Below are 26,428 nucleotides of genomic sequence, written 5' to 3'. Positions count from 1 at the left end.
TCCCCCCTGTACTCTTGGGTCTTTGTGAATAATGTTGACGGTAGAAGTTACTCCAATAGTAATCCAATAATCTTAGCGTCAGTGTTATAAATTAGTCTTTTATATGACGTATGCCATTTCTGTAGGAACATTGCTTGCGAAACTAGTTTCGCCTTGAAGCAAAGGCGGAAAGATAAACAAGTCTACGTCGCCAAAACACTAGCAATCTCTTCCTTCTTCCAAATCTTTTAAAGTCACGGAGCAATATTTCCAGGATTATACTGCTGCCTCTGCAGAGGGACTGTCGCTGGCTTTTAAAAAAGCTAATGCAAATTAGAGAAAAATAATTTTCTTTCAGAGATATGCAATGTATTAGTCACTTGTTATCGTGCTTAGAGGCAGACCTCATTTGCGCGTCTGCCAACTCGCTCACATCTGCTCAGAGCTGTTCAGGGCATTTTAACCTTGGCGGTGTAGTGTCGTAGTCCCACGGATCAAGAGCGAGTAATTAAAGCTCTAAGCGGCAGCAAAAATTCATAGCCGCCCATCTGCATCGCAGTTGCTTCCATGCTTTGTTTCGGTGCTGAGTTCTAGATGAAAAAAGCAGAGATTGCAATGGTCCTTAGTGTTTCCAGTGGTAATAGAACTGGGGAGTATTAACCCAGAGCAACATCGCCAAACTTGTTATAGAAAGCTTGACTGTTTTTACAGTAACTTTCAGATTCAGGTAAGGTACTAAACGTGAGCTTCTGCTGTTTGGACAAAAGTCCTAAAATCCGATGACTGGCATATCATATCCGAGAGAGAGCAGGTAGGCGTAAGTATTTCTCTAAACGCTCTGGAGAAGATTGCGTGAGGGCTTGGGACCAGTAGTTGTGCAGATATGCGCGTAGCTCCTTGTTTATAACTGTTGTCTAAATGTTCAGAAGTCTTCGGGAAGTATTTTCCAGGAGGGGGAAACATCGGCATTGTAAACAATCTACAAATGTGGAAGCGGGGTGGCACTTTTAAGAATTGCTAAGCGTACACAGACTGAGGAGTTTATAGGCCACTTCGACGTCCCAAGCGCTTTTCCTTAAACGATCGCTGAATCTAACTATCTCGTGTCCAAAACATGCAGTTGTTATCCCCCCACCCCCAAACCAGCCAACCTTAAAGCTGCATAGAGAGAGTCCTTCGGGGAGCAGAAGCATCTCAGGCTAGTAAAGCTAGATAAAACGTTAGACAGAGGACCAAGTTTAACATCTCGCTGTTGGTGCGCCGGCCATTTGCTGTATAATGAGGGGCTGCTTTACTCTCCGGAGAGAATCGCCTTCAAAGGGGCTCCTCTTGGTGATGGGTTGTGTGTCTGTCTGGTGAAGGGGGACAAGGGGGGCTGCTCCTAATCAATCAGCCTCTCAAAGCTCTTGCTCCGTAAATGAGGGAACCACAGGCACTGTCAGCCACAATTATGCAAAATCAGCTCGTCCGTGATCAATATCTGCTAACGTTCCCTGTGGATACTGCGCTGGGGGGGCTCCCCCACCGTACGGTACAGTGTGAGCTGGTGAGTGCGAGAGAAAGCAACGTGGATGTGGGGCGGTCAGAGGAAAACCAAGGGCGTATGTCCCATTAATCATTCTAGCAGGGGGTGCAGTGCGGGGGATGAGCAGGGGCCCTGAACGGTGGTATTTTATAGCTAGATAATGCTGCGGAAATGAGTGCAGCATTTCGCTCGGCTCGCTCTCAGAAACAGGCGGACTTATCTAGTCAGTGTGTGTGTGTGTGTGTGTGTGGGGGGGGGGTGTTCTTTTTTCCAACCTGAAGTTTCCTGTCGGCAAAATAAGTGGGGAAAGGTGGGATGGAAAATGCGTTTGAAGACGTGCACAGCGAGCCTCGCTGAAGCGTATGTGGAGGGAAGGTGGCTAAAGGTGTTTTGTTTTGTTCGTAAAAGCAGTAGCCATGCTAAATCAACCCCCCAGGGAAAGCACAGCTGTAAGGACGCGGAAGGGTTAATGGGGTGGAGGAGCCCGGCCCTGCGCACTCTCCCTTCTCCCCGGGACTCCGCTTGGCTGGCAATGTTAGTTTAATTACCTGAAATGCACATTTGTGGCAGGCCCGCTGTGTCTCTCTCTCTCTCTCTCTCTCTCTCTCTCTCTCTCCTGCTGCTGCTCCTCCTCCGCAGCTCAGCCTCGGCTGCTGCCTGTTGTCTCTGGCAGCAGCGGAAACCTCGCTCCTCTGTGTCTCTAAAATGGCGCGGACGGGCTAGGAAGTGAGCGATGCAGAAGAGGGGTGGTGGGTGACAGAGGGAGCTTAAACTATCGCTGGCAGGGGCGGGGGGCCCAAGAAGGTGGCTACGGGCCATCGCCAAGAGGGGCTCAGAGCTGGTGGCTCTGTGGTGTACCCAGTGCATGGTGCAGGAGGTGCCTTCTCTGCAAGCGTGGCAGCCTAGCTGCTTCTCTCCCCAGTCATCTCCTCCCCGGGGGAGGGGTGGGGGCGTTATTCATGTCGCTGCTGGAGAAGTGGCAGGGTGAAATGCGAAGCTGCCCTTCGCGATGTATGCTGTAGAACCCCCTTCCTCCCCCGCGTGGAGCCGAAGCTTTTTCCGCTTCAGCTCCGCCATTCACACAAGGGAAATGGTGTGGCGGCGGCGGGGGGGGAGACGCAGAAGCGCAATGGAAGTGGTGTCGCCACTTATCGCTTGCCAAGTACACGTTTCAGCGGTGACCCTTACAACACTCTCACGGGAGGGGGGCGGTGGTCAGCGGCCCCTCTGCACCCTAAACAAAGCGAACCTGGGTGCCAGCCCTGTCTCTACTCCAGCAAAAATTGCCCGTCCCCAGCTCCTCGATGTATTTCGGGCGAAGCTCAAGGATGTGCCCCAAGCTCCAGCTCTCTCTCTAATAACCTTCAGAGGCTGGCACCTACCTCGTGCTCCCTTCCCCACCCCTCTTGCCGCGGGCTTCCCCCTCAGATAGGTGGGGTGGTCCCCGAGCGGATCGGCGCTGGCAGGGAAGGCTGGGACGATGTCGCCTACGTGGGCGAGACGGCCAGGGTTATTTGAAGGATCGCCAGCCATTTTGACTTTCCCTCGTTGGCCTCCCCTGCGCTGCCCTTGCGCCGATCCCCGGTTTATCATTAATTTAAAACTTTTGTTTGCAAATGGCGCTGAGAGCTCGGCACGGCTTAGCCTCGCAGCGCGGGCACTGAGCCGGGGCGCCAGGGGGGAGAGCTGGACCTGCTGCCACCGCAGCCCGAGTTACTTTCTGTGGCAGGGTCCGAGGCGCGATACGGAGCGAGTGGAGGGCAGCCGCACGTGAATCCAGCCAAGCAAGCGCCGCAGCTGCTGTGCTTCCTCCCGGGCGTGTCTGGCGGTGAAGAGTCCCGCGGCCACCCTGCCCGCGCCGCGCCCTTCTCGCGCCCAGCTGCGGCTGAAGAGGGGCGGGAGGGCGTCGCCCTGGGGCCAAGCGGGAAAAGGGGACCCGTGTCTGGTCTCGAATGGTACGGGCAGGGAATGAAGTCCTTGTTGCCCCCCTCCCTCCCTCCCTTTGCCCCAGTGGGAAACACCCTCTTCTATCCCCAGCGTCCACTCCCTCCTATCTCCTCGGTGTCTGGCCCTGGGGGCGCGGAAGCCGGCCCTTTGCGGCCCTCCCCCACGAATCCAATCGCTGGCAGAGGCAGAGCCGCAGACAGAGGCCACAGTCATCTCTGCCTCCCCACTTCCCTCTTCCGCGGCTGCCGTGTCTGTCTGTCTGGAGGTGGAGTCCCTCTCGGCGCACCCCAGCCCGCCCCATCCTCCCCCCAATGTAGCTGATGCCGACTAGCAGCTCCGGCTGCCCTCAGGTGGCTCCGCTGCATTTTGTTTACACGGCAGAAAGTCCTGATAGCTTTGCTACACGTGACTGTGTGGGAGCCTCGGCAGGAAAGGGGAGTCAACACGCAGAGGAAAGAGGTGGTTTTAAAATCTTAAAATAGACACCGACCCTCGTGCGTGTGTGTGTGTGTTTCTTAAACCGAAATGCACTAGTGTTGTGTATGACTCAATATGTATTTTAAATCGGTTTAGGGACCTAGCTGCACATTGTACTTAGCTTTATGGTTAAATGAAATGCCACACGTCCCGGGTAAAGGTCAAACTTCTTTTCTAATCCGCAGATCCATGCCGCGGCTACTTAGCCTGCTGCTTCCTACCCTGGCTTGCAAAATGTACGTCAAATCAGTGATGCTGCGTAAATCTTGCATAAAAACACCATGATTTTTTTTTAAAAGCCCTCCTGTTTAATATTGGATCGCTGCTGCCAAAGCTGTACCCTAGGTATCCTAAACCGTGCAATATGGTGTTTTTAAAGTAATTTCTAACAGGGGTGTATAACTCGTAAATGTATTAGCCAAAAGTATAACACAAACGAAGTGGCTAAACGTTTATAAGAAGCTGTCTGTACTCAAGCTTAAATACTGCAGGAGTGCTGCCCTGTAAATCAAAGTCCAGCTGACCAGTTTGAGGTCTAATCGAAGGCGATTGCTGCGAATCCCCAATTGCTTTCCACTTCTCTCAGGGATTTTCACAAATCTAGAAATGATCATTCCAGTGGCCTGGAACCAAACTGGAGACAATTAGAACGGGGTAATTTATTGCACTATTTTCATTTCCGAAGGCCAGATTGTTTGTTTAACTACCTCTTGCTCTGTCGGTGCCATTTGCATACTACATTACTCGCAGACTTTAACCCGTGAAGCTTTCTAGCCGCCAGCAGTCGCACTGATGGTGGGTCTGTGGCTTATGCAGTGGAAACTGGCGAGCTGCCAGAAGGAGCTGGAGGTGGAAAGAGTAAAGGCGCCAAAAGGGAACTCGTGCGCCGCTGCATTCTCTCCTCTTCCTGGCTCTCCGCAGCTGCCTGCCCCAGCCGCCGGGCTTCCTCTCCTTTCCTTACTCTGCTTTCACCTTTTCCACTTGGTACTAATCAAGACGTCCTCACAATAGCGACTCAAGGGAGGGCAGGGGGAGAGGCACGGCGCTACCCCTTTGCACTGGCTTCCCTGTTCCCCAAGAAGCAAGCATGAGCGGCGTCTTTCCCCGGGCCTCCCGGCAGCGAGGAGTTCTAGTTTCCAAGCCAGGAGCGTGTTAACAAAACTTTGCTGCTGCTGCTGCTGGCGTCAATGGCTGCCAAAAGTCTGTTGACGTTGCGAGGGAGACCCGAACGTTTCCCTTTTTTAATCAAATGCCCAAACAGCGCTGTGTGTGTCTGTGCCTGTCTCTGCAGCGCGGAGCTCTGGCTGCGTGCGGAGAGCGCCAGGAACCCGGTGTTCCGGCCATTCGGGGCGGCTTTTTCAGGCTGCCCTGTAAACCGAGCACGCCTGGGAGGCGGGGGCGAGGGGGGCAGGAGAGCAAAGGTTCGGCTCAGCTGCGTCCTGGGAAGCAGGTGAGTGGTTTTTAAAGCGCTTTCCACAACTGATTTCACACGCCGCTGGCACTGCTACGAGACGGCGAGTGTGCATCACGCTCTATATATAGCAGCCAAGGTCTCTCTCAGCCAGACACCTCCAGGAGGAAATTCCAGGCTCTCTCATTAGGTTGAATTGTGCTGGGCGCCCCCCCCCCCCAGCAGCAGCAGCAGCAGCAGCAGCAGCAGCGAGCTAGTTTCCGAGGAGTTGGTGGAGCAGCGATCGGTAATTCCGGCCCCCGAGGCGAACGGGCTTTTCTAGTCCGTGCTGGTACGTGCGCGAGAGCTGCCTGGCAGCAGCAATTAATTGCAGCGCTGCAATGACTGGCGTGCGGAGGCGGCTCGTTCTCTCACTCCAACTGACTCAGGTCCCGGACTCGATAAACCAGCTTAAAAATAGCCGGTCGCGGTGTGGATGTCTCAGGAAACTGGATCCGAGTTGGGCGGGCCAGGCTTTAGAGGCGCCCTTTACTGCCTCGCTCCCTGTAGGCACGCAGGTCGAGTCTGGGTTCCCGAGTGCGGCCGCGAGCTGCTATATCGGGGCGAGCAGCGGAGGCAAATAGCGAAGGAGCCGCATTCCTCCCTGCCGCCTTCAGGGAGGGCGGACCAGCTGTAAACGGCGGGCAGGAGTATCGTCCCCCGTTAGTGTGACCAGACAGCAAGTGTGAAGAATGGGGACAGGGGGTGGGAGGTAAATAGGCGCCTCTATAAGACAAAGCCGGAATATGGGGACTGTCCCCATAAAATCGGGACATCTGGTCACCCCTAGCCCCCCTTGGGTATTAAATGCTTCAAAGTTGGTGGACGCGGCCGTGGTTTACAAAGGATTTGCCTGTTGCTGCTCGGGCTCTCGGAGGGGGCGGGTTGTTTGTGAGGATGAGGGGCGTTGCCCCCAGAGGGCGGTGGGTCAGCCGCCTTCCTCTTGCGCTCCCTCGTCCGCCGCGGGAAAGGAGTCGGAAGAGTTAAAGTCTGTTGCTTGTTGCAATGAAATTACGGCTGGCAGTGGCGCCGCTGTTTGTTCAACAGACCTCCACTTTTAAACAGTTCACAAAAAGTTCATCAGGGCGGCGATTATAAATACGCGCGTATGGCCCCGCAGCCCAGCGCGACCCCGAACGCGATCGGCGAGCCACCGCCTCTCCCCTCCTCTCCGAAAGGATAACCGGCACCAGTTTAGAGGGCATTAATATTGCACGCCCTCTAGAAGCTGCTCAGCTGCAGACGCGAAACGATTCTGTGTGCGTGTGGAGGGGGAAGCAGACGTTTCTTGCTCGCTCGGGGGACTGCAGTGCTGCTTTGGAGAGGGGATTGCAACATATTTCTTTGCAAAGCGCTCGGCGGCAGCAGCAGGGGTCTGTGTTGCCAGCCGCACGCAGCCCCCCCGGCTCACACACCTCGGCCGGAGGCAAACTTCGTACAGCCGGGGGGAAGGGACAGTCTTGGCTTGCAAAGTAGGGTGGTGGTTTTTTGTTTGGTTGGTTAAATACTCCGGGCGTTGGCTGCCTTATTATCGGGCGATTTGAGCTTGATCCCTGGTAAACCCGCTCCAGCTAGTGAACCTTTAAGCCCCAAATGTAATTTTTTTTAGTATTTCATCGCTTGCAAATGGCAGGGGATTGACAGCCTTTAATTCAGGCACCACAGCTGATGTTAATGATACACTTCCAGCGAGGAAACGAGGAGCATTAGCGGTTCCTCTCTAATGAGTAATATTAGTCTGCCTTTCATGCCCTCCGTTTAAAAAAGGAGAGCGCAGTGGGCCCCTTTACACACAAGCCTATCTCTTTGGACTTTGTGTCCATTCCTTACAGATGAGGCAGCGCACGGGGCGGCTACTAACCGTATGTAAAACCTTAAATCACTCTCTCCATGCTGCTGCTGCTGCTCTATTGAAAACATTACGAGCCGTGCATCTGGAAACCAGTAAATCTGTCCAGAAATCGTCTTTCCCGTGAAATAACTCCTTTTGAATGATAGCGCGCTATCTAATCTCTACAGATTTTTGGGTCCTCACGGCAATTTTTGGGGACTTCATTATTGAAAGAAAGCGAACTCTTCTGGAGGGAGGAGGGGAACCTGCCATTTCATTAATATACGTTTGTTCTAGGCATGGGGCTTTACACAAAAATACTTCTGAGGGGGATGTTTGAGGACACGGGACTTCCCTGCAGTTTTATTTCCTAAATCTCTCTGAACGGCTGTAACGTGTTGTGTTTAGAAAAACCACCACACAATCTGGGATTCCCCTCCCCCCCGAAATACCAAAGTAATCATGTGCATCTCGTGGAGTCTGATCAAGGCAATGCGTTTACCCGGGAAGCATGTATGCTGTGGGAGACGTTAGGGATTAAATTCCCCATGGCCACCCCCCCATTACTGGCTTGGGTGTAAGGCATGTATAACAAGAGTATCTTGCCTCCCGTTTGAGGGACTCTATTTTTGTAAGAGGAAGAGCCGAGGGATATCCTGTGCATTAAAGTCTCCCCCTACTTATTAACCCAGCATTTAACAGCAGGATGCAGGCTGAAGCTCAGTCAAAAGAAACGACTCAACCTCCAAAGAGCAATTAAAATCCTGCACTGGAATAAATCATGCGCCGCGATAATCCTGTTAATAAAACGCAGCTTGTCCTGACACTTCACTCATGCAGCAAACTAGAATTTAATGCGGGTGGCGATGGCGTTCGAAAGGGAAGAAAAGGCTGGACGCGCCAATCCGGTTACCTTTCACCTGCCTTTGCTGCTGCACACCGCGCCTATCCTCTCGGACTGCTAATGCTCCTCCGGCGAGGCCGCTAATGATTTCTTTCCCTGGAGTAAGCAGGCGTCGTTTGAATTACTGAAAGCACTCGCAGCGGCTCCCATGCAAAAGCCATCAGGGTTTGGTGCTTAATCAAATCAAGGGTAGGGAGCTCAGTAGCCCACTTGGCTATTTTTAGCCGCTTTCTCTAAGTTCGGTATGTGCAAACGTTAGAAGGGAGTTTTCATTTAGAGCCCTTCTGCAGTGTAACTCCTAATGTAAACGATTGATCAGCGATCAGTAGGGTGGGTGATACAGACGGTAATGGTGTATACTTATTGCAATGCACTTTCTGTTATTCTTAATGCAGATTTTTTTCCCAGTTAAAATGCCCAATCCAGCGTGGAGTCTCTCCTCATTTGGGTGTACAAACGGTGCAAGTTTGGGGATCGGCGCAGACTTTGCCAGTCGAATCCTTTCTTAGTTCAAATCAAATGCATTGGATAAACTTTTTTTTTTTTTTTTTTTTTTTTAAATTTGTCGATAGCCTGGAATGATTCTTAATTTTCTGGCCGGGCGCTAGGGAAAAGATCCATCTCCCCTGACCTATAAATGCCCTCAATTTGCTCCTTTATTGCAGGGTATCTCCCTTAGCGTTTAGCTTAGGCAGCTCACTCCCCACACGAATCCTGCATTCATTATTAATTACCCGGAGGGAGGCTGGCTGCTCCACTGTGGTGTTTGCACTTCCTCTTAGACCAATCTTCTCAACTTTTGTTTTAATAGAATATAAAAGGTGAAGAAAAAAAGTAGCGCTTTTAAGACGACGTCATGCTTTCTGCAACTCCCCTGTATGGCAACGTTCATAGCTGGATGAGCAATGAGAGAGTCCGCATGTGTGGAATTAATGAAGACAGGTAAATATTTAAGCTTCTGGCAAGTTAAACCACGACGAGATTCTGTGACCTGAGGTTTCAGAGTTCATTCCCTTTCCTAATGCCTGAGTAGATTGCTGACTTCTTGCATGGAGATCAGGCCAGCACTAGGGAAAAAAGACGTGTGTGACAGCAGTAGACCAGCCAGTGATTTACTGTTCAACAGGCAACCTGGTTCCCTGAAGCAGTGGCGCCCTTTAAAAAGATTACTCCCTGAAGCAGCCTTTAAATGCACTTTTACACTTAATTTATTATTTCATTCTTATGAAGGAGTATTAACCCAAATACATATTCTTTTACCTGTAAATGCTAAGCATGCTAGTCCATGTCATTTGGTTCTCAATGCCTTAAATCAAATGGCTTGCCCAGTGATAATATTTGAAACAATGGCCTTTTTATCTAGGTACTGAATTCCTTATTGTGATCCAATATGTGATTTTTTTTCCCCTCCTGATACAGTTAATTCAAGAATCTTAGTTGTGCTTCTTATTACATATTTTCCAAGTGGACTTTATGGGTAAAGGGACACCACCAACTTTAAATCTAGTTTATTTAAAAACACAAACCTATCAACACTACTTTCAGATACTACCCTTGCCTTTGAGTAACCCTGCCAACTTTTGTGATTTTTACAATCATATTTTCCTGCTTCCACCCCCCCCCCCTTTTTTTTTTTAAACAACACCTTTGTTGCTGTCTGACAGCCCCACAGAAGCAGGGGGGTTGCCATCTATTCAGGGGAAACAGTGAAAGTGACTATTTGCCAGCTCTGTGGAAACACAAACAAATCGGGGGAAAAGTTTTGCTATTGTTTTTCCTAATTGCTTCCAGATATAGTAATAGTAGGTATTATTTGTATAAATCACAGATTAAAACAAATCAGAAGTGTAACTAATTTTTTTCAAGTTGATATTTGCACTGTAATATCAGATGATTGAAACTCTCTCTTCTGGGTAATGATGAAACTTTCCTTCTGCTTCATGTCAGCTATTTTATTCATGGGATTTGAAAGTTGGCACTAAGGTACATTCTTTATCAGTGCTTTCTCTGATAACAAGTCCCAGCGCTGCAACACTGGTATGGTGCAGATGTGGAGCTTCCTCTTTAGCATGGAATAGGTGACATTTGTATGAGGAGAAAATTAAATACACACTAACACTTAGAGATGGTATGTGAATATGATACATTAAATATGGCATAATTATCACTATAGAAATGAAGTTTTAAAAAAACTAACAAAGAAGTCACTTGTCTTTGGGGTAAGTTCTTTTGAAGTGGACTACAATATTTTCTTAATGTCAAAACCTTTTTACCTTGAATCTGTTCTCAGGCAGTATTTAAATATCATAATTTTTTAACAGTTAATGTAGAGACAATTTTATATGGATTTGTTATGGGGGAATTGAAATATGCGAGCCTTACAATCTTTTATTAATATCATATGCAAGGAATATTTTCAAATAGTAAGCTTACATTTTTAATAGGAAAATTCCAGTAAATGATGGAGATGCTCCAAAAAGCAGACTGGAATTGAGGGAAGAAAATCACCTGAATCACAGCGTGGTAAGAGATTAATAACTTTAGACTGAAATAACATCTATTTTTTTTCCATTTCATATTTGTATCATGTCATATTTCATTTAAAGAAATAATTAAAATATTTTAAAGTGTAGTTAAGACTACAAATAAGACACAAATGGCTTCAGGTAAGAGCCCTCCTTCAAGCTGTGGTAAAATTTTTTTTTTATTTTTCAAAGGTGTGAAGAAGGCCTCATGCTAGAAACAATTTCTTTCATTCTATACCTAGTGGTACACCACTAGCACCCTAAGCCATTCAGAATAATGTGTTGTGGCATGCTTGTGATTCTGGCAGGATTTGTTTATAAAGTCACTAAATAAATCAGAACACCAACTGTTTGGCTTCTGTTTAAAAAGTGGGAAGTGGAAATCAAAATGTTTCAGCACTGTTTTGATTGATGTACTTTTCATAGAGGCATAGGACTGGAAGAGACCTGGGTTATCAAGTCCAACCCCCTGCTATCACTGGCAACCTTCCTATTAATTTATTAAGATCCATCTTCAAACTAGTTAGGTGGTTTGCCTGCCCCTGCTACTGGTGTAGAAAAGGTATGGCAAGTTTGGGTATGGAGCGCATGGATACCTTGGATTTTTCCTTGCAGACAGACTTGCAAGAAAAGGGATGCCTGTTGGATATTTCAGAAGGATTGTGCCCCTAAAAGGATTGCATTTGGGGATGACAGAGCTGCTGTCATCTGTCTTTTAGTAATTCTGTGGGAGGTGATTTAAAGGCAGAATTAACATAGTTGGGTTCCAAGTTTAAAAAGGTCAACACATCTGTCTAATTATTCGTTTTTAAAACTTGTTTTACTAAATGGTGCCAGTTTACAGCTAGTCAGGTTCTCCAAGACAGATATGAAGCAGCCAGCATCTTAATTAGATTTATTTCCTGCACCCATGTTCAATCAACCTATGTATATTTCAGCAATGAACAATGTATTTGCATTAGTATTGTTTTTCTTCAAAATTAAAGATGTATCCATAGTCTTGAGTAATGATATTTTAACAAAATGCAAAAATAACACATTTCTTATTCTACAAAGGTGGATGCAACTACAGCACATCGCATTGACAGTCTTGCAGCTCTGAGCATGGACAGGTCTGGACTTATGCGGGAAGGACTTAGAGTCCCCAGTAATATTGTCTATTCCAGCTTATGTGGACTTGGCACGGAGAAAGCACGGGATGCTACAAGTTCTATACCTGGTCTTGGATTTACTCCTGAAAGAAATCCAGAGATACAGTTCAAATCGAATCCCTCTGAAGCAATGGAAAATGCAGCTGTCTCTGGAAAACCCCCAAATGGCTTCAGTGCTATATACAAAACACCACCTGGAATACAAAAAAATTCTGTTCCAACAGGGGAAACGCTAGGCTTGGACAGAACTTCTAGTGACAAACAAAGTCCTCTTAATGTCAATGGTGCTAGTTACCTAAGGCTTCCCTGGGTAAATCCTTATATGGAGGGTGCAACACCCGCTCTATATCCTTTTCTTGACTCACCAAATAAGTATTCATTGAACATGTATAAGGCATTGCTACCTCAGCAGTCCACATACAGCTTACCACAACATCTGACTTATTCACCTGTATGTACAAATGGTGAACGTTTTTTATACCTGCCGCCTTCTCACTATGTTACTCCCCACATTCCATCATCTTTAGCTTCACCAATGAGGATCTCGGCTACTTCAGCATCTCCAGCAATTCCCCCACTAGTACACTGTCCAGATAAAAGCTTGTCTTGGAAGATGGGAGTCAGTCCTGGAAATCCTGTTGACACACATGCCTATCCACATATTCAGAACAGCAAACAGCCCAGAGTCCCATCTGCAAAGTCAGCTGCTGGTAATATGTCGACAGACCCTGCTCTCTTGTTATCTCATTCACCGAGACCATCGCCCAGAGTTCATCTGCCCACGCAAGTTGGGGGGGATGCTTACTCAGAGTTTCATAAACAGTTTTCCAGAATTACGACGTCTCCTTCTTCAGTGACACTTCCAAAGCCATACATGAGTGTAAGTAATGAGTTTCCTCCTTCACAGCTGTCTAATGGAAAAGTTCCCAAAACACATGATGCTGGTGAAATTTCACAGCAAACTGCAACACATGTAAGAAAAACAGGTCATGACAGAAAGGACAGCAGGTCACCTCTGCCACTAGAAAAACAAACAACTACCAAAGATGTCATAGACAAACCACTGGACTTGTCATCAAAAGTTCTTGATGCAGAGACAGCCAAATCTGACCTTATTAAAAAAATGACACCAACTGTTTTAGTTCATAGCCGAGCTGGAAGTGGGTTAGTTTTATCTGGAAGCGATGTTCAGAAAGAAACCATTTCTCCTTCGGGAAATGGTTGCCCTATCTATAGACCTGAAATAATTAGCACTGCACCCTCATCCTGGATTGTTCCTGGTCCAAGTCCCAACGAAGATACCAGTGGTAAAAACATGCAGTTGAAAAACAAAGCATTAGATTGGGCGATACCACAACAGAGAAGTTCTTCTTGCCCTAGGATGGGTGGTACAGAAGCAGTAGTCAGTAATATTTCAGGGTCTTTGTCAAGTGGAGGTCGCCCAGCGTCTGCTTCACCCGCTCCGAACGCTAACATGGATTGCACCAAGACAAACAGGAGTGCAGTAGAAAGTACTGCGTCTGTCATACAGCATATAGGGCAACCGTTAGCAACATCTGCAAAGCATAACAGTAAAGTGACTAAATCCAGTAATCAAGAATCTAATTTCAAAGCAAATGAGAATGCCCTTGCATCCAGTTCCATATTTTTACCTCCAAGTGAGGCATTCCGATCTCCACCATTGCCGTACCCAAGAAGTTATCTCCCTTATCCGGTTCCAGAGGGTATAGCTATAAGCCCTTTATCTTTACATGGGAAAGGACCCGTGTACCCTCATCCACTTTTATTACCCAATGGCAGTCTTTTCCCTGGGCATCTGGCCCCAAAACCTGGCATTCCATACACCCTGCCAGCTACCAGAGGGGAGTTCATGACCTATCAAGATGCACTGGGGATAGGGATGGTGCATCCTATGTTGTTACAACACTCAGCTTTGGAAATAAATAAGGATGAAAAATCAGAAAGAAGATCTAGGTCACATGAAAGGCTCCGCTATGAGGATGCTGCCATAAGAAACAGATTGCCAGAGATGCTGGAAACCAATACAAAAATACATTATGAAGTACCTGTTGACAAGAACACAAAATTGCACCAAAGTTCAAGTCATAGTAAAAACGCTGCCAAAAGTGACAAACACATATTTTCAGATCTTCTGCGAGATGAACAAGATGCAAAAAGTGAAACAAATGTAGCAAAAACTGGCTTTACTACTGAAAGCAGTAATCAAACTAATGACCCCACAAAACGCAAGGTAGAGCAAGTGTTGCAGCACAGAGATTTTATTGTAATGAGAGAAGAGTTTGGAAGAAATAATGATTTCCACGAAACCTATAATTTAAAACAGGCCCAGAATTCATCATTGTTCAATTTAAGGAAAGAGGATGTATCAGGAAGCCAAAATAAAGAAAGATTGCCAGTTCAGCCTTCCTCTGCTTTCTTAGAGAATACTCATGGGAATGATGGTCCAGCTATGTCTTTTGGCAAAGTACAGGATGGTGCAAAACAACTTTGTATGGGAAATACACAGTCAAATATTGAATCTAATCAGACATATACCAAAGATGGAACTGATGATCTAGAATCTACTGATGGCAAAAAACCCAAGCCATCTAAATTGGCAAAAAGAATCGCAAACTCTGCTGGCTATGTAGGTGATCGATTCAAGTGTGTTACAACTGAACTGTATGCAGATTCTAGTCAACTCAGCCGAGAGCAGCGGGCACTGCAGGTGAGTCTGTGAGGTTTAACTACCAAAGCATTTTTTTGTGTTTTTATTTATAAAGTCACAGTCCAGTATTAAATTTGATATATCCTACACATGTGGGGAATATGTCATTTGGTCTAGATGTTGTCAGAAATGGTAGCGATAATTTTTTATTTGTTAAACTGTGAAGCCAAGTTTATGTGAATAGTAGTAGATGTGAACTATATGTATTTAGTAGTCAGTTAAAAATGCTTTAAATGAGAACTGATAAAATGCTGTTAACATAAGTATTAAATATTCTGCAGTTATGGAGGGAGCTGAAGAATGCATGATATGTTAAACTAGTGGTTGCTGTAGCTTCTCAGTAGGCCTGTACTATAAGATAGCAAAGGGTATCCAGAAGTTCTGATTAGTATGCCGTATGTGACATTTGATGGAGAGGAGTAGCAGCCATGTATTGGTGGGTTTTATGCAACTTTTTCACCAATCAAGAATGTAGTAAAGGAATACAAGCAGTATTGAATTTGATGTTGAACGATGACAGATATTGTATAGGAATTTCCTTAAGATAGTTTACTTTTAATGAAAAGATGAGTTAAGCCAAATTGTTTTGCATTGTTAAGAAAAGAATTGGTTTATGCTTATAAAAATGGATGAAATTATTTAAATGATCCATTGAGTGCCCATTTTAATTACATAGATGGAAGGATTACAAGAGGACAGTATTTTATGTCTACCTGCTGCTTACTGTGAGGTCAGTTCTTCAAATTTTTATTACTAGAATCTTACATAAACCTTTGAGTTAAATTTCATTTCCAAATACACAAAGGGAAGTTTGTGGGCCATGGTCGTCTTTATTCATTGTGAAGTTTCTGTTTTTATGTTTTTGTTTTCTTACTTATACCTCCAAAACAGAATGTTTTTGTTTATATACAGTATACCTTTATATATGAAAGAATTGTGTGAATATTTGTGTATAGATACTTGAAGTTTTGTATATTTTTATACAACTCGGATATTTTAAATTTTATATGTTAGATATCTATCTCAAACCTTGGTTTTGAGCAGATTTTTCTTTGGAAATACTTTCATATAAGGTAAGGTAAATGGAGTAGCTTTTATTGTGAGATTTTTTTCATATCAATTCTCTTTCTAGCGTGCAATGATGCGCTTCTCAGAGTTGGAGATGAAAGAGAGAGAAGGCCACACAGCAACCAAAGACTCAGAGGTCTGCAGATTCAACCAGGCAGACTGGGAAAACTTGAAAGGAAATAATGAAAAGAAGCCAAAGTCTGTCACTCTGGAAGATGCCATTGCTGACCAAAATGACAGTGATAGATGTAAGCAAATTTAGATGCCTTTTTGAAGTGTGTGTGTGTATGTGTACACGTATACCACAGCAGTTTGTACTAAAACTGCACAATACATGGAAACCAGTAGAATTTTTATATTTACTACAGACTATTCTAAATAAAAAGAATGATTAATAGTGACAACAGTAACTAATATAAATTTACATAACTGTATCCAAAATCACATTTTCGTCTATAAAGTTGTGAGCTCTGCTGCTTTCCATGCATGTTTTTTTGATCTATGAACATCTGTTGAAAAGTTGCACCTTTTGGCAATATAGCTTCTGTGAAAATAGAAGGTTAATATAATTTTAAATAGCAGTTTTCACCCTACACGGGTCTACATTTCAGTAGATAAACTAGTACCTTAACAGCTGAAACTAAAAACCCAGAGTCTTATTGTACCATCAGTTTTTAAGTAGAACTTTCCCGTGTTTCCTTTGGGGAGCTCTGGTTAAAAAGGGGCGGCACAGTTAAGCTCCAATAAAATAGCTTTCCTTCGCTATATGGGGATAGGCAAAGTGGAAGGGTGGTAGAGTATATAATTTACCACTTCTACTTTTTTATAAAAGCTGTAGCTGCAAAACTGAAAAGTACATGTGAAACTATCTCATCCCCTCCACTTATTACTGTGGCAGGTATGTATGTGTTAGATCATCAGAAGTCCTCAAAGGCAGTCATCCTGCTGCAAAACTGCTTCTTGCTGATACAATTGTTGTTTGGGCCAAAGGAAAGTGACTTTGCCGTAAGGTGGGACAGTGCGTGGAAGTATTGTCGTGAGCTCTATTGTAAAAAGCACAAAGCACCTTTTTTCCTAAATCATACTAATTTTTTAATGTATACTTGTAAAATTAGTTCTAACTCATAGCAAATAATCTGGGTTCCATCAGTCTCCAAACTGTTTTCCTTGCAGCAGCTTGTAACAAAGTAATTAAGGATCTGACCACGGTTTTATTATTTGCAGAAAATTCAAAGTAAAGCAAGAACAATGTGTGCAGAAGAATGGATGCTATAGTAGATGTGTAATTTATTGAGTTGATGTGCCCCTCTGTAGTCTGGGATTTATGAGCAGGGCTGCTGGAAAATGACATCTAGGCAACTTAATAATTGAGAGTTATAGTCCTGATCTTTGTTTAATAATTTTGGTGGACACCATGATGTTCTGGACCAGCTCAATTCCTCACCCAAGTCAAGTTACTGTGGTGGTGCTGCTACTAAAATAGAATATGTGAACAAAAAAGTAGCTTGGCAAAGTAACAGCAATTGTTAATCTACATTGAGGTATCAAAATGGCAATCAAGCTTAGCTTCCAGAAGCTCTGACTTCCATTCCCTATTAGTGAGTGAGTGAGTGAGTTTCCAGGAGCAAAGCAGAGGCTCAGTTGTTTTACAGTATCCCATTGTCTGGTCATAATCATGATAGCCTTTCTACTGGGTGCTGCTGATAGAGCTTTCTTCAGTTCCCTGCACTAATTGCAGCTCAGAGTGCAGGGCACACTTGTAATGCCGTCCATTAAATCCCACACACATTCTGAAACATCAAAGTGTTATAAAGTTTAAAGATCAGCAGCATCTGGGTCCTACCAGCTGGATGCTGCTGTTGGAGGGAGGGCAGGTCACCTAAGTGCTCAAAGGGGTAGGGTGAAGGAAAGAACAGGGGATTGCCAGAAGTAGATGGAGCCAGAGTTGATTAATGAGAGAAGCAGGGAACAGTCCAGAGGGTGAGTGAAGGAGAGAGAGAGAAGTTTCTTCAGATGCACATCTCATTTGTTTGAGGATCATCCCTCACTATTAGAAATGTAATCTTCTTAAAATGGCACTTCTGATGATGCAGAAAATAGCAAAGAACCAAACCCCAAACTGTACAATTTGCAGTTTTCTTGAATCCATAACTTAGCAGTTGTTCTGGATCATGAGACTCCATTGGATGAAATGCATTTGGAACTAATAAAGAATTGTTGGGGTGGGGAGGGTGTTATGACTTTTTGTGAGTACATTCTTGTGCTCCATTAATTAGCTATGAATTAATGGGTGGTTTTATAGGCTTGCTAAAATGGCTAAATCTATAAACTTTTAAAAATGCAGCTTTCTTTTACTAAGGGAGCTTCTCTTTCACATGGTGGGCTTTGCAGCAGCTACACTTGCAGGTACTGATTCATTTCTCAAGGCAGGTCTGTACTTAGCCCTGGTCTTTACTACAGAGATTAGCTGCCTTGTGTCAACCTGTGTAAACCTAACTGTAAGCGTCTACACCAAAATGTTGCTCTTGCTGATGTAACTTGCCTGCTATGCCGTCTTAATAACTCCATCTCCGCGAGAGGCATAGCTCTTCGGTTGACACATTGTCAGTGTAGACACTGCATTGCTTACATTGACATTCAGAAGCCGTCCCACAATGCCCCACACTGACAGTTACCAGGACCGCTTGCGCCAATTTGAGGACATGCATCTCCGACACAAGGAGTGTGGTGTGGATATGCAGAAGCGATTTAATTACCGCAGTGGCTGTACTTTGAGGTAACTTAGGTTGACATAATTCTGTAGCCTAGACATACCCTTAAAATGCTGCAGCGGTGCATCTGCACTGCTATAGTGCCTCAGTGAAGATGCTACTATGCTGACATGAATTTCTACTGTTGGCATAGTTAATTCACTTCCATGAGTGGCAATAGTATGTTAACAGGAGAAGCCATCCCGTCACCATAGCGCAGTTGACAGCGGGGATTAGGTCAGTATAACTGCCTCGCTCAAAGGGGTGGACTTTTCACACCCTTGAGCGACAGTGTTATACCAATGTAAGTTTATAGCGTAGACCTGGCCTCAGTAAAACTTTTTACTGCCCTGTTTCACCTTCTGCTCCTTGGTACAGCAGCTGATTAAATCAGGAATCTGAACGTCACACTTCTTGAATGCCTCTAGCATATTGTTTTTGGTGGTCTGGTGCAGCTTGAATTACTGGGAGTCCTGACACATTTCTCTAACAGTAATAACTGGCAAAGATGCGATAAACCTTGCCTAGTGTTCTCCTCAATTCACCAGCTGTGGCTTTCAACAACAGTGAATTTTTCATGGGAGAAAATGTAAATACTTTCACTGCTTTTTTTCACCAATTCCTGATCTCTGTTGAAAACTTAACATTGAATGGAACTTTAAACAGCTGTAACTTCTCCTAGCTTATGCTCCGCCTCCTATGCTGCATCTTTGCTGCAAAGATGCTACGTTTTGTTTTATCTAGTGTTTATAAATTTATATCTAAAATTACAGCAGTAGACCTTCCAGATGATAACAGGAAATTCATGAGCAAAATTGATTATAATTGCTGGTAAAACGTTAAATTTGAACCCTTCTGTGAACCTTTAGCTAGCTGATGTGCATTTAAAAGAAAAACAAATACAATTTTAAAGCCTGATCCTGCAACATGTGGTACGCAGCTCGACTGCTGTGACCTTGCAGAGCCCCAGTCATGTCAGGAAGGCTCTGTGCAGGTGTGGTAGTCTTTGTGCATGGAACATAATACATGATTGTTACCTTAAGATCTAGTGGCTGTTTCAAGACGCTACTTAAACCTTGCCTCCTACAGCAATAATAATATAATACAAAATATTTTTGCCACTCTCTTTTTTTTAAGACAATTAGTACAACCATCTGACTGCCCCAGTTTTTGTTTCTGGCCTGTCTTGGGGATTTTAGTCAGGTGGCACATGGGAAAAGCCTTGCCCTTCCTCCCCAACCATAAGATAACTTAATGAACTGTTCCACAACGTCTGATGACTTCTAAAATATATTTTTAGTGTTTAGAATGCAGACCCTTGCTAGGAAAATACTCTGTAGGGTCTTTCTGCAGAAGAGTACAAAGATTCAAACTTGGTTAAATAGAGGGATAAACTGTAAGTGTCTTAATACTATTCCATCTTGTTTAGGACTCAGTGGGCAATATGAAAACAGCAGCGAAGCTGCTTTGTTGCTAAGGTGACTAGTAAATGTTGCTGTGGCAAAGCTTCTATGGTGCATTTCCATAGCACAAACACGATAAATTATGGGATGTGTGTGTCGTGAGTCATAGGATTGTTTGGAGATCAAGTGATTTAAGTATACAAATACATTTACTTCAGTGTAGGTCATGTGACACAAGCATATGGGTAAATAACCGCAGTTTTTGAAGCAGTACTAAAATCATACAAAAGTGTGTAAGAGTAAATACATTTTACAAACAGCAAGTGTCTTCATAGACAAACTGGTAGTTATGCTCCTCTGTTACATTAGAGAGATACCGTTTAATCCTTGATAGAGAAAAATAAAAATTGGTGTGTTAAAGGCCATATATTTTTGGGGAATGTGGGTGTGAGGAGGAGGTTATGGCAGTTCTGTGCATGGAAGTATAATGCCTTTATTTGCAAGGAGGTTAATATTCAGATGTTAAGAATTGATCTGCAGCCTCTTTGCTAGGTGTCTATATTCCTTAGTGCACAGCTTGGTAATCCTTCAGTTTCTTGCTTGTGTGCATGCTAAGTAATCGAAGATCAAAACAGCAAACATTCTGTTGTGGTCCTTTGGCCTGGTTAGCATTATCTTGCTATGACTGGCAGTGATGCAGAAAACCTCATAATTCTGAATATAGTGGGTTTAGGCAGAAGGAAACAAGGACGGAAAATATCCAGGCAAAGACATCCAGAGTGGGAAATTAAAACTCTGGTTTCTCCTCAGCCCCCCAAATGGGATAGTCAGAACTTTCTTGCTTTATCCTGACAAGTGGCTTGGGTGAATTGGACTATTTTTGTTGTGATCTTGATGACGAATGCTAGTTTGTGTTCAGATAATAAATAAAGTGTCCTATGAAGCATTGGGATGAGGACTAAAAGGCAACTTACTTAAATGCCTGCAGTGAGAAGTCACTGAAGAGGAGAGGAAAAGTTGGTTCTCGTTTCCTGTTCCCATTGTATGGGAGACGTATTGTTAAACAACGTTTGTGCTGGCAGGAAAAGGAAGATGGAGAAAATGAAAAAAGTTTAAAAAAATCATTTCTCACAAAGTGTGAACAGTGCCCTGGGATATTGCTTCAAGTAGAAAACAATACATGTAGAATCGTCATTCTTTGCTGTTTCCAGTTTTACAGGATAGTAAGAGGTGGCTTTTGTTGCTGTGTTAGTATGACTGGACTGAGGTTAGCAAATGATGTCAGGAATGTTTTGTCCAAACAGCAAATGCTGCTACAGTGAGTTGCATGTTTTAGAGTCAACCTTCTTATTCAGAGATGATGTGTTGATATGAAAACTTAGCATTTACTATGATAAGTGTCTGTGTCTATCTGCTGCTTATTATTTTAATAGTAATGATGATTTGAAAACTGCAAAGGCTGTTTGCTATTTTCTTTCTTAGCAGAGTAAAGGGTGTAGGGGAGCCGTGAGTGCCCGGGGAAGACCAAACTCTGCGTATGGGCCCAAAGAAGGGAGACTGTCCTTATGCTAGTGCATTTCAGGTTGATATTCATACCTGTATTTGGGGAGCCCTGTGTCTTTGTTCCAGATAGCTTTCAAATCAGATTCAGGAGACAGTGGAATGTGGTGGTAAAATATGAATAGAGTTCACAGGAGTTGTGTTCTGTGAAACTACTGCAGTTGTTCTGAGCAAAAACACTCCCAAACCTCTGGGCATTTGACATAACTAGACTTCATAATGATAATGCTTTGATGCCTGAGAAGAGAGTGCCAAAGTACTGGCCATCTGACAGCCCAGACTTCTGTTTCTGGTTTGTCATACACTTAGGCATTTGTAGAACTTTGCTGAACAGAAATGAGTCTGTGGCCTTAAACGGAATTAAGAGTGAAATTGTAGAAAAATATATTTTTGGTAGTCTGCACATACAGTATAGTCAAGATGCTTCCCAAAATATCTTAATAACTTTACAGTTCTGCCTGATTCTCTTCCCTTGCTTTGCCTTCATTGTAACATTAGCATAGGCAGATTATAATGTCACAGGTTTTTATATACATTGAGCATCTAATGTTCCTACTCTTTTAAAATGGGTCAGTAAAGGGCTGGTCTGCTAGCTTGGCATTAGTAGGATGTCATGCTTCCACCATGAGGGTATCACTGAATTTCCTACTGCCTGGGGGTAGAGTCAGAGAAATGACAGGAATGAGTGGCATTACTCCCATCAGCTATTTGCCACAGATGTATTGGTAGTTGCCTTGCTCTTCTCTCTAGAAACAATGCACCAGAAAAACAATGTGAATGAAGGACTTATGATAACCAGACTAAACTGAATATCACTCTTCTTTTATTCTTGAGGTTATGCTTTGCAAGGCATTGCAGGGCATTTTGGGTGTCTGGGTCAGATCCTGTTGGGGAAAAAAAGAATGAGGGAGTTGAATTAATTTGGTATCACTTTGTTTCCTTAGCAGTGAGGGGGGTGCTAAATAGTTGTTCCCTACCAGTCCCAGCTGCAATCTCTGGATGTTCACAATAAGGACTGTTGCTTCTCCAAGGTTTTTACAAGGGTCTCTAGGAGGGTAATCAGAGTGTTCCTGCCCTTTCTCATTCCAAAGTACATCATCAACAGGAAGACCATCCCATAACAGTGGCTTTCAGTCTGAAAGACACTACAAAATTTCTGGTATGGTTGGAGGCCTAAAAAATGTAACTACTGGAAATGCGGTGAAGTGCCCTCTTACCTTGTCTGTTCAGGGAGTTAAGCACAAAATGATTGTGTTCTTACGAAAGAGAGAGTGCAGGTCACTTTATTAGATTTTATTTTCTGTTTTTAGCGGCATTTTTGAAGTGATGCTTAAAATGTTGCTGGTCCAACTTCTTTTAAATTTGTTCAGAACAGGTCTGATTGATACTGATGTGACGTTATACAAGTCTGAATACTCTTAGCACATTGTTACCAGATATGCACATATCTAATATTTACAAATGCATTTTGATTTTGGACAGTAGTTTTTTGGAGAGAGAGTATAATAAACTAAGAGAGCTGCCACACTCTTCCAATCTTTTTGCTTCTCAGTGTTGTATATTTGGTGAACCATTTACAATCTAAAATAATGGATGTGCACAATACCAAACAGACACAGAGAGGTGTGGTCAGGGCATGCACACTGCACTTGCATAGGACAAATATAGTGTTTTTTTGAGAAAGTGTCTCTAGCTTTTACCTCTTGTCCTTTTATTAGCTGTGTGGGTAACCTTCCAAATGGAGTTTAAACTTATGCCATGTTTCTTCTGGAGTCTGTAGACTGCTCTACTGCCTTAACTGCTGCTTAGAGCTTTTCCAAGTTGCGGTAAGTGAAAACTGAGCAGAAGATGCTTCACGATCACTGCTACTAAGGGAAACCTAAGGGCAGCACTGAATCTGACAAACATGAGGTCAATTTAGCTTGGCTTCAGCCTAGAAAAATTGTCATAATCAGACAGTAGGCTTTGGACCTGCTCAGTAGTGTGGCATAACCTAGACAAAGCCTAAGGAAGGACTTAATACCATCCTTGTAGCAGTTAGTGTGTTCCTCCAATCTCTACTTCAGAGCCTTCTTTCTTCCTTCCTTCCTTCCTTCCTTCCTTCCAGCGGCCAGGCTATTTGGGTGGTGGGTGCTTGGCTACATCAGGAACCTATTAGCTGGAGCCTACAAAAGATGAAGTTCCAAGCAGGGTCTAGAGATGATATTCTGGTAGGAAAATCAGCATATACCTTACTTCTTAGGGGGAAATAACCTATGGTCACCTTCCCAAGCTCTAGTCACTTACGACGCGCTATGACTGAGTAGTCAGAAGGCCAAATCTGGACTGCCAGATGCTTTTGAACAGACCCTGAAATCTTTTTATTTAATTGTTTTATCATCATTATTATTTTAAAAGTTTTTTTAGGTTTATAAATTTTATTTGTTTTCTGTAGAGTCTGTATTTTGACTATACCTTGACCAAAACATTTTTATAATAGAATAGTCCTCCTCTGTGTGCTTTGATCAGTAGTAAAACAATAAATAATGAAGACAATGTAAATGTCAACAGTAGGCTTCAGAATGAGCACCTGTTAAAGCAAATAGTGTGCACTACACCTCATTTCATTCTGTCTGCAGATTCAGGCAGACATCATTGCATCGTTTTGTAGCTGATTCACATTTTGAAAGTTGTCTTTGCTAAGAACTTAAGTCCTAGTGCTAGGAACTTAAACATTCATTTAAAAAGAAATTTTAGTTCAGCAGCAGAGGATGCAGGCACCAAGGAGAAGTAGTGGTTTCTGGAATGGTGGCAAGCCAGCTCAATTTACCTCCTGCTTTTCCCAGTCAGTGGGGAGTGGCTTTGCTTCTTGCCTTAACATTGCCAAAAGGACAGTGGGGACCCTTAATTTAGTTCACAGGCAGCTGAGTTTCTGGCAAATGTGTCAAGCCCCGTGTAAGAAGTGGTGAGCATGAGTATGTAGATGGGATGGGGGGGAGTGACGAAACAGGGCCAGGTTGTGTAAGGTAGAGGGTGAGTAGATGTGATTGAAGAGAAGAGATTGATGGGATAAATTAGAAACTAAGTAGACTATATATATATATACACACACGTGAAAGCAGTTTTGAGGGGAGAAATGGGAGAGAGACAAAATAGAATGACTGAGGAAGAAAAAGCATGTATAAGGATGTGAAATTTTGGGAAATGGGGGAGAAAGAAAAGAGGAAATGGACTTTAAGCAAAACTGGAAAAGAAAAGAGAACAAAAATGAGTGAACCAGGAAGGGTGAGAAATATGGAAGATCTAAACTCTAATATATAAAATTGTGTGTGTGTAATATAAAAGTTCAAAGTTGATTGACATGTTACTTACGTACAGTGCATAAGTAGTACAGAGCTGTTTTGTTCAATTAGGTCCCGTTTCAAGAAAATCTCTATTAAAAGAATCCTGTACAATGCTTAAGTCCCACTGAAGTTAAGCAAGTGCTTAAACTGACCCTGAATCAGGGTTCTTAAGTTAGAAGGGGTATGGTAGCATAGGTGTTTTTCTCCTTGGCTACTAATGTTATTCAAGTAGTGTTAGGTACATTTTTCAAGCCTTATATGGTCATTGTAGCTAGAAAGCTTCATGGAATAAGTGAGTGCTAGATTTTTTTTTTTTTTTTAAAGGAAGAGATGGAGGGAACTTGTTAAATGTTGACTGGAAGGTTATTCCAGGTGTACAGAGCTGCATACAACCTTAAAATAAATTCAGGTAGTGTTTTATCATTTCACAGCTATTCTTGAAATGTTTTTCCCATCAAAGAGTGAGTGCTAGAATGTGCATTCACTTGTGTTTCCCATTTGTACATCCAAGGACACAGCAACAGGGTTGAACTCTTGTAATCAGACTCTGTAGTTTGGCATGATTAGTCTTGCATTGACTTAAAGTATCAGAGCAGGTGAAATTAATTTTATAAAAGCCATTGCAGAAATGAAGCTTGCATTGCTATCTGATTTTTAAGGCTACTCTTTTGAAAGAGTATGTGCTTTTGATATCTAAAGGTGATTCTTTAAAGTCATGGAAAAACCCTGAATTAAAGAGAAGAGTAAGTATACTGTCATGTTTCTATGGTTACTTGTATGGTGAAATGCCTGATTGGAAGCTGGCTAAAAATTGAATGCCAAAAATTTGAACAATTGCTTGGTTTTCTACTTGACTGCAGGGAAAATTGCTGTTTTACAGTTGACTTTAGCAAAATGAGATCTAAAGTAAACTATGGTTTGGCCTACACTTACCTCCGCGATTCGGCGGCAGTTGGTGGGAGTTCCGCAGAGTAGCTTGTGTAACTCCCGCCGACTGCTGTGCTTCCCTTCTGCACGGTGTCTTCGCTGCACTGCGCTGATGGGAACTGCGTTCCCATCGACGCAGCACTACGCCACTTGTGGGGGGTGGATTAATAATGTCGACTTCTGGATCGACTGAGCGGGTCTTCACTGACCGCTCAGTTGATCCAGATAAGTTGATCTGACAGCGGCGACTTTGCCACCTATTTTTTGTTTGGTGCAGAAATCATAATTTTAAGAATATATGGGTAGGAGATTGACATTGAAGAGATTAGAAATGATAGTTATTTCACAATAAACTTTTGTGGGTTTTTTTTTTTTTTTAATTATTTTTAGGTGATTTTAATAGTGCAGAAAACAACCAAGAACATTTTCTTGAAATCTCAGAGGAAAGAGACCCCCCAACGGAGAAATGTTATCTGGAGAGACATTCTCTCTACGAAAAGATAGGGGACCAGTTAACAGAAGAGATCAGTCAGCATCCGTGTCCACGTCTGGATAGAAAGCGTAAACACTCTGGAGAGAGACTGCAGAACGAAGGCAGCCAAAATGAAAACTTTATGGATGAACTGCGGGATGAAGCTGTGTCAAAGGCAAAAAAGAGGAGGAGCTCCAAAGGTAACCCCATTGCTTTGGTCTCCCTTAAGGAATTTTTTGTGAAAGGAGTATCCCCATGAATTAATGTCTCGATTTAAGAACTTGATAGTTACCAATCTGAGCAATGTCATTTCACTTAAAATCTCTTGGAATTGGAGGGTAAAGCACTAGTCATTGGACACCGTAGCCATAGCAATGCAAATTACCCTAGTGCATGTGACCCTTAATG

At 43.7% G+C, this 26,428-nt stretch overlaps 1 protein-coding gene across 11 annotated transcripts in view; it reads left to right on the top strand.

Moving 5' to 3' along the window:
• Nucleotides 1-26,428, top strand: part of BCOR (BCL6 corepressor) — a 66,938-nt gene that overhangs the window by 13,020 nt on the left and 27,490 nt on the right. For 3 of the 11 annotated variants that reach the window (XM_067545130.1, XM_067545128.1, XM_067545120.1), the window contains exons 1-7: nucleotides 6,658-8,459; nucleotides 8,925-9,055; nucleotides 10,558-10,636; nucleotides 11,695-14,517; nucleotides 15,194-15,247; nucleotides 15,650-15,833; nucleotides 25,939-26,220. In XM_067545130.1, coding sequence (XP_067401231.1) covers nucleotides 8,970-9,055; nucleotides 10,558-10,636; nucleotides 11,695-14,517; nucleotides 15,194-15,247; nucleotides 15,650-15,833; nucleotides 25,939-26,220 — 3,508 coding nt within the window. In that variant the 5' untranslated portion in view covers nucleotides 6,658-8,459; nucleotides 8,925-8,969. Of the gene's footprint in view, nucleotides 1-5,562; nucleotides 5,671-6,657; nucleotides 8,460-8,924; nucleotides 9,056-10,557; nucleotides 10,637-11,694; nucleotides 14,518-15,193; nucleotides 15,248-15,649; nucleotides 15,834-25,938; nucleotides 26,221-26,428 lie in introns of those variants that run through there. The other 8 variants (XM_067545126.1, XM_067545123.1, XM_067545129.1 and 5 more) reach the window with 6 other exon arrangements.

This window comes from Emydura macquarii, unplaced genomic scaffold (assembly GCF_026122565.2).
Source record: "Emydura macquarii macquarii isolate MOO-44397 ecotype Brisbane River unplaced genomic scaffold, CSIRO-AGI_Emac_v2 contig_1043, whole genome shotgun sequence".
Classification (NCBI taxonomy): domain Eukaryota; kingdom Metazoa; phylum Chordata; order Testudines; family Chelidae; genus Emydura; species Emydura macquarii.
The sequence above is the reverse complement of the archived record's forward strand: the minus strand, read 5'-3'. Positions and strand labels throughout refer to the sequence as shown.